Source organism: Nicotiana tomentosiformis, chromosome 12 (genome assembly GCF_000390325.3).
Source record: "Nicotiana tomentosiformis chromosome 12, ASM39032v3, whole genome shotgun sequence".
Taxonomy (NCBI): domain Eukaryota; kingdom Viridiplantae; phylum Streptophyta; class Magnoliopsida; order Solanales; family Solanaceae; genus Nicotiana; species Nicotiana tomentosiformis.
Window position 1 is genome coordinate 65,956,565 of NC_090823.1, and position 8,288 is coordinate 65,964,852.

At 44.1% G+C, this 8,288-nt stretch overlaps 1 protein-coding gene across 1 annotated transcript; it reads left to right on the top strand.

The window, feature by feature from the left end:
* Nucleotides 1-530: 530 nt before the first annotated feature.
* On the top strand, nt 531-1,830 carry LOC138902788 (uncharacterized). Its single transcript, XM_070190687.1, has 4 exons — nt 531-917; nt 997-1,188; nt 1,255-1,553; nt 1,635-1,830. Exons 1-4 carry the CDS (start codon nt 531-533, stop codon nt 1,828-1,830), a joined length of 1,074 nt encoding a protein of 357 aa, XP_070046788.1.
* The last annotated feature ends 6,458 nt before the right edge of the window (nt 1,831-8,288 follow it).

The window sequence follows — 8,288 nt, forward strand, 5'->3', positions numbered from 1 at the left end:
TTGTCTCTTTGTTTCTTTCTTACTAATATCTCTTTTGTGATGCAGTGGTTCTTTAGATGCCCAGTGCCATTCCCGATCTTAAGAGCTGGGTACGGGCCCTGGCTTCGACCTCTACATACGCCGAACGTTCATGGCGTGATTTGGAAAAGGGCCGACGGGAGGCCAAAAATCATGGTAAGCCTATTTCTCATGTTTTGAGAATTTGAATGAAATATTTTCCACATATTCAACCAATCTTCTTGTGTGTAGGTCTGGGCAGAGATGCGATTTTGAGGTCCCTGCCTGGCGAGGAAGAAGCCTCGGACCCGGTTTCTAAACCGGCGGAGGGAAATAAGAGAAAATGGGCCTCTACTTCCGAAAATCCAAAACTGAAGGCAAGGTCAACTCGTAAGTCGAGGAAGAATGCCATCCCTTTGACCTAAGAATCAGTTCAGTATCAAAGGGATGAAGATGAGGAAAAGGAAGATGACGGGTCCGTACTGGTGGCCCGATCGAAGAAGACCACCGATGCTCCACAGGCAGCTAGATCAATGGTGGTTTATAAGGCTCCGCCTCGAACTGAGGATATATTGAAGAAATATTCGGGCGGAGTCCCCAAGTTTTTGGAGATTGATGATGCTTCCCATCGAAGCCACCGGATGGGGGATGCGTCTGAAGGGGCTCTCCCCGAATCTCTTCGAACCGAAGAGAATGCCCCAAGTGACTCACTTGGGGCAGTAGCAATCAAAGACTTGCCCACCTTCTCTGCTTTTTCCGAAGATGCGATTCAGGAAGCCCAAGCTTTAGGGGCCCTCGAACTAGACGAGCCACATGATGGAGAGGATCCTTTTTGTGATCTGTTTGCCAGTGTCAAGGATGCTGCCGGTACTAGTGGTGCATCAAATCTTTTTCACGGAGTGCAGCAGGCTTTAAATCAGGTAAGCCTTGAATTATTTTGTTGGTATTATCTCTTATGTCTATTTTTATTTTCTTACTTTGTTTCTTCTTTCTTTGTAGGCAGTGGTAGCTCATCGAGAAGCATATTCTCAATCCCGAGCTAAGCTGCGTCGATACGAGGCCGATCTCCAACGGGCCACAGAGGAGAGAAAGGCCCTTAAACTCCTCTTAGGGCAAAAGGGAAAAGAAATCAAGGACCTTCGAGCTGAGTTGGCCAAAGCTCACCAAGATCAAACCGATCTGTCTGAGCAGGTAATGACACTATTAAAATCCTATGGATTCAATACTGGAATGATGGCTAATCTTTTGGTCTCACAGCTACAGCAGAAGCTTGAGATGATCGGGAAGCTCCGTGAGGAGGTCGATGTGATAAAGGCAGAGTCCTTGAAATGGAAAGGAAATTTGGACCTCTTTGCTGCAGAGAAAGAGGCTGCTCGAGCCCAATTATCATCGGCCAAAGATCAATTTCAAAGTCTGAAGGAAAAAAGCTCGGTTCAAGCAAGGAAAACAGAGGAGCTCGAGGCTCGGTTGGCTTCTGAACTTGCCAATGTTGAAAAGACGAAGGCCGATGCAGACGCATTTGTGGCTATTTATCGGGCTGATGCTGAGGCCGCTCAGTCAGATGCGAGAGAAGTAGCTTAGACCACTCGAACTCGAGCACATTGGATAGCCGAATTTGCCAAATGCCTATCTCGGAGGGAAACCCTCGAGGAGATCCATGCTCGAGGCTTCGCTCTTACTGAAGAGATAATAAAGGCAAAAGAGCTTGAAGCCGATGCTGGGGCCTTGGCCTCCGATGATGATGATGATGGTGATGGGAACAAGAGCGAATCTAAGAGTGGGGAGGACCCTGATGGGGAAGATACCGCCCCCGGAGATAACCAAGAAACTTAGCCCTTAATTTCCATTTTGGATGTTGTAAACAATCTTGTATGCATATATAAATATCTTTTCTTTTCCCGACTTGCCTTTAATTTCTGACTTATGAAGATTTTGTTTCATTTATGCCTTATTAAGGTTTTCATAAGGCTTTAGGCAATTTAGTCGAGTGAGTGATTCGAACTTGAAGTAACGTAGCCCGTAGACTTAATGGTTGAGTGAGCGCTTTGCTTCGAACTCAAAATAAGAGTAGCTCGTAGGCTTAATTGTCGAGTGAGTGATTCAAACATGAAGTAATGTTGCCCGTAGGTTTAATAGTCGAGTGAGTGATTTTGAACTCGAAATAATGTATCCCATAGGCTTAATAGTCGAGTGAGTGATTTCGAACTCGAAATAATGTAGCCCGTAGGCTTAATAGTCGAGTGAGTGATTTCGAACTCGAAGTAATGTAGCCCGTAGGCTTAATAGTCGAGTGAGTGATTCGAACTCGAAGTAATGTAGCCCGTAGGCTTAATAGTCGAGTGAGTGATTCGAACTCGAAGTAATGTTGCCCGTAGGCTTAATAGTTGAGTGAATGATTCGAACTCGAAATAATGTAGCCCGTAGGTTTAATAGTCGAGTGAGTGATTTGAACTCGAAGTAATGTAGCCCGTAGGCTTAATAGTCGAGTGAGTGATTTGAACTCGAAGTAATGTAGCCCGTAGGCTTAATAGTCGAGTGAGTGATTTCGAACTCGAAGTAATGTAGCCCGTAGGCTTAATAGTCGAGTGAGTGATTCGAACTCGAAGTAATGTAGCCCGTATGCTTAATAGTCGAGTGAGTGATTCGAACTCGAAGTAATGTAGCCCGTAGGCTTATTAGTCGAGTGAGTGATTCGAACTCGAAGTAATGTAGCCCGTCGGCTTGATAGTCGAGTGAGTGATTTCGAACTCGAAGTAATGTAGCCCGTAGGCTTAATAGTCGAGTGAGTGATTTCAAACTCAAAGTAATATAGCCCATAGGCTTAATAGTTAGTCCCCGAGTGAGTGTTGAGTGAGTGTTGCTCGTACTCATTGATTTACCTTAAGCCTATTTGCATAATAAATCTCGAAATAGGGGAATCTTTCTTGGATATAAGATAGTTGAGTGAGTGTTGCTCTTGGGCTTTATAGCTGAGTGTTGCTCTTGGGCTTTATAGTATTCGAGGTTAATTGTAAAGAAGCCTTGGATACTATCGAATTGTCCTCAGGTAGCACGTAGTTGTTGTCTCGTTAAAAACCTTGCCGGAAAAACCCGATTGGGATAAAAACCGGTCTAAGGGAAAAAGTGTGCAACACGTACTTTAAAATCTAAGGTCTCGATGCCTTTGGTTGAACTCCCGCAATGAATTAGCGTCAAATATATATAGACAAAAGAAGGGGGAAAACCATACCTTAACAACAATATCGTTTGAGAAGTGATATGTTCCAGTTGTTTGGTAATGGTTCGCCATTCATCGTTCCGAGTTTATAAGACCCCTTTCCGACTATATCGAGGACTTGATAGGGTCCTTCCCAATTTGGGCCGAGCTTCCCTTCATTAGGATCTCGAGTGTTGGCGGTGGCCTTCCTCAGGACTAAATTCCCGATCCTGAAGTGGCGGAGGTTGGTTCTTCTATTGTAGTACCTTTCAATTCATTGCTTTTGCGCAGCCATTCGAACAAGTGCCGCCTCTCATTTTTCATCTAATAATTTGAGGCTAGTACTCATAGCCTTGTGGTTTGATTCCTCCGATGCATGTCGAAACCTTGCGCTGGGTTCTCCGACTGGTATTAATGCTTCGGAACCATACACTAAGGAGAACGGGGTTGCCCCCGTACTAGATTTTGATGTAGTTCGATATGCCCAAAGAACTTTGGGTAGGGTTTCCCTCCATTTTCCCTTAGCGTCGTTCAACCTTTTCTTTAGGTTTTGAATGATAGTTTTGTTCGTTGATTAGGCTTGTCCGTTCCCACTAGGGTGATACGGTGTTGATAATATTCTTTTTATTTTGTGGTCTTCGAGGAATTTCATCACTTTGCTGCCGACAAACTGTTTCCCATTGTCATACACTATTTCGGTGGGTATCCCGAATCGACATACGATATGATCCCACATAAAGTCTATAACCTCTTTTTCTCTTACTTTCACGAACGTCTGTGCTTCAACCTATTTAGAGAAATAGTCAGTCATAAATAAAATAAACTTAGCTTTACTTGGGGCCGATGGCAGAGGGCCGACGATATCCATTCCCCATTTCATAAATGGCCATGTGGATAGGACTGAATGAAGTTGCTCTCCGGGCTGATGGATCATTGGTGCAAACCTTTGACATTTGTCACATTTTTGAACAAACTCCTTTGCATCTTTGTCCATATCGATCCAATAATACCCTGCCCTGATTATTTTTCGGACTAATGAATCGGCACCGGAGTGATTTCCACAATTGCCCTCATGTACGTCACGCAGGACGTAGTCAGTGTCTCCTGGACCTAAGCATACTGCGAATGGTCCATCAAATGTCCTTTGGTATAACGTTCCATCTGCAGTTAATGTGAATCGAGTAGCTTTGGTTCGTAGGGCCCTCGAATATTTAGGGTCCGATGGGAGCTTTCCATTCTTTAAGTATTCAATATACTTATTCCTCCAATCCCAGGTTAAGCTTGTAGAATTTATCTCGGCATGACCTTCTTCGATCGTGGATCTCGAGAGTTAAACGACAGTCCCCGAGCTTATCTCGCCTTCCTCGACTGATGATCCCAAATTTGCAAGTGCATCGGCCTCACTGTTTTGCTCTCGTGGAACATGCTGTAAAGTCCATTCTTTGAAATGGTGCAAAGCGACCTGCAGTTTGTCCATATACCTTTGCATTCTATCTTCTCGAACTTCGAAGATTTTTTTTACTTTATTTACCACCAGCAAAGAGTCACACTTGGCTTCAATGACTTTTGCTCCCAAGCTTTTAGCTAGCTCGAGACCTGCAATCATGGCCTCATATTCGGCCTCATTGTTAGTCAGCCTAGTAGTTTTGATAGATTGCCTTATAGTATTACCCGTGGGTGGCTTTAAAACGATGCCTAGCCCGGACCCCTTTATGTTCGAAGTCTCGTCCGTAAAAAGGGTCCATAACCCCGATGATATACCCGAGGGTCGGCATGAAATCGGCCACGAAGTCCGCTAAAATTTGAGACTTGATGGCCGTACGGGGTTGATATTCGATATCGTACCCACTGAGTTTGACGGCCCATTTGGCCAATTGTCCTGATAGTTCGGGCTTGTGCAAAATATTACGGAGTGGGTAAGTGGTCAATACGCATATAGGGTGACATTGAAAGTACGGCCTTAACTTTCTAGAGGTGCTTATCAGTGCAAGTGCCAATTTTTCTAAGTGTGGATATCTAGTTTCTGCTTCTCCTAAGGTTCGACTTACATAATAGACGGGAAATTGCGTACCTTGCTCTTCTCGAACTAGGACACTGCTTACCACGATTTATGATACTGCCAAGTACAGGCAAAGTTTTTCGTCTGTTTTTGGAGTATGAAGCAGTGGTGTGCTCGATAGATTTTGCTTTAATTCCTCTAATGCCTGTTTGCATTCCGGGGTCCAAGCGAAATCGTTCTTCTTTTTGAGTAGAGAGAAAAATTTGTGACTTCGATATGATGACCTTGAAATGAATCGACCTAAGGCTGCAATCCATCCCGTTAGCCTCTGTACAGCTTTGACGCTGTCCACGATGACGATGTCTTCGATGTCCTTGATTTTATTGGGGTTAATCTCGATCCCCCGATTTGACACCATGAAGCCAAGGAACTTGCCCAAACCGACCCCGAAAGCACACTTCTCGGGTTGAGCTTCATGTTGTATTTCTTTAAAATCTGGAATGTTTCCTGCAAATGGGTCAAATGGTCCTCTGCGCGCAAAGACTTAACTAGCATGTCATCAATATAAACTTCCATTGATTTACCTATTTGTTCCTCGAACATTTTGTTTACTAGGCGTTGGTAAGTAGCTCCTGCATTTTTTAGCCCGAAGGGCATCACATTATAACAATATGTTCCATACTTGGTGACTAATGAAGTCTTTTCCTAGTCTTCCGGGTTCATTTGGATTTGATTATACCCGGAATAGGCATCGAGAAAAGTAAGGATCTCGTGGCCGGCCGTGGCATCGATCATGCGATCGATGTTAGGCAGCGGAAAGGAATCTTTGGGGCATGCTTTGATCAAATCCTTATAATCTACACACATTCTAAGTTTGTTCCCTTTTTTAGGCACTAAAACTACATTGGCTAACCATTCAGGATATTTCACCTCCCGAATGGACCCTATTTTGAGAAGTTTGGTTACCTCATCCTTTATGAATGCGTGCTTTACCTCGGACTGGGGTCTTTTCTTTTTCTTCACCGGTATGAACCTAGGGTCCAAGCTTAGCCGATGTGACATTATATCTGGTGGAATCCCTGTTATATCTAAATGGGACCAGGCAAAACAATCTACGTTATCGATAAGAAATTGAATAAGTTTTTTCCTGAGTTCGGGGGTCAACCACCTTCCCAGGTATACCTTCCGTTCAGGCTAGCGCTCGATTAGTGTGACTTGCTCCAACTCCTCAACCATTGATTTGGTAGCGTCGGAATCATCGGGAACCACGAAGGATCGAGGGATCCTTTGATCATCATCTTCATCGATCTTCTGATTTTCTGGTGGGGTTAAAGCTGATGTCTGTGATTGCTATTTGGCATCTCGTTCCCCTTTTGAGCCCGATTCCTTTATTGGCGAAGGTGAGGATATCAGATTCGCTTCCTCGACGGCAAACATTTCTCTTGCGGCCGGTTGTTCTCCGTACACCATTTTGACTCCCCTTGATGTTGGGAATTTTAGGACCTGGTGTAGGGTCGAAGGTATAACTCTTATGTTGTGGATCCATGGCCTTCCAAAAGGGCGTTATACCTCATGTCACCTTCGATTACATGGAACTTCATTTCCTAGATGGTCCTGGCCACGTTTATCGGTAGAATTATCTCGTCTTTGGTGGTTTGACATGCTATATTGAATCCATTTAGAACCAGGGTTACAGGTACGACCTGGTCCTATAGATCGAGCTGTTCCACGACCTTCAATCTAATGATGTTGTCCGAGATACCTCGATCAATTAACACAGGCTTAACTTTAGTTTTATTCATAAGTATGGATATTACCAGTGCATCGTTATGAGGTTGTATGACTCCTTCTGCATCTTCATCATTGAAGGACAAAGTTCCTATGGGTGCGTAATCCTGAGTTCGAGATCGTTTTTCTCTCAAAATCGATGTCTTAGTGCGTTTAAGCACCGGTCCTTGAGGGGTATCGGTGCCGCGGATGATCATGTGAATGACGTGCTGTGGTTCTTCTTGTTCGTTTTGCTTGCCAAAATCCCTATTTTTAAAATGATTCTTCGCCCTATCGCTTAAAAATTCTCGAAGGTGCCCTTTGTTGAATAACCAGGCTACCTCCTCTCTTAGTTGCCTGCAATCTTCCGTTTTAGTCTCAGTAGACAGAGTGAAACATCAGCTTGGTTGGTAAGCTCCACTTCCTCGGAGTTACCATGTCTAGACCTTGGAGTCCATTTTATATATACAGCTTTGATGGGTAGGTCGAGGCCCTGTCCCGACCATGATACAGTTCTGTTATCTCTAGAGGCTTGTAGACAAGTCATGTGTATTTTGTATATCAGTATTGTGGCCTTATCAGCCCTGTGTACATGTTCAGTTTGGTACTGCTGGTTGTAGACTTTCATGGCGGCCTGGTCAGCCTACACAATTATGTATATGAGCTTTTGGGCATGTTTACCCCTCAGATGAGAAAGACGTTTTTTTTAGATGATTCAGAATATGGCCTCATCAGCCTTGATTAGTATTGTCAGCTTGCAGGTAGGCCTCGTTGGTCTAAGTTGAGGGATACCCCTCCAGAGTTCACAGTTACAGATTGGTATGCTCGGGCCGATTATGGCACCGGGTGTCGACCATGCCTCCCCAGGTTTGGGGCATGCAAACATATGTCCTGGTATCAGAGCAGTTCTATCCTAGGGAGTCTACTAGCCGTGTCTATTAGATCCTTGTTTATAGATGTGTTGTGTAACACATTATATGAACATGAAGCTACAAGGCATTTAGGAGTCTGTTACCCTTCTTTCAAATCCAAATCGTGCTACAAAGCTAAGCCATAAGAGTTCGAGCCAGGACTTATGTTTGCTAATGATATAGAGATGTTTGCAATTAGAAAAAATTACAACTAGCCAAAGGGCTAATACAGCAGCAGGTAAGGGCACTAGTAGAGAGAGAATTCTTGACGATGTGGCACTATTTGAGGCCCTATCAGATCATGCATACCAGATGTGCAAATTTTCTTCTTCAGACCCTAAGATGGGAATATCTAACACACCCCGTGAATACCAGGCCATGGGAGTATCAGAAGGTAAAAGTATAAGTATTAACAGGT

Coding starts and splice junctions, on each gene's coding strand:
- LOC138902788 (XM_070190687.1), top strand. CDS start 531: ATGGTGGTTTATAAGGCTCCGCCTCGAACTGAGGATATATTGAAGAAA. Junction 918..996: donor TGCAGCAGGCTTTAAATCAG/GTAAGCCTTGAA, acceptor CTTTCTTTGTAG/GCAGTGGTAGCTCATCGAGA. Junction 1,554..1,634: donor GCTGATGCTGAGGCCGCTCA/GTCAGATGCGAG, acceptor CCTATCTCGGAG/GGAAACCCTCGAGGAGATCC.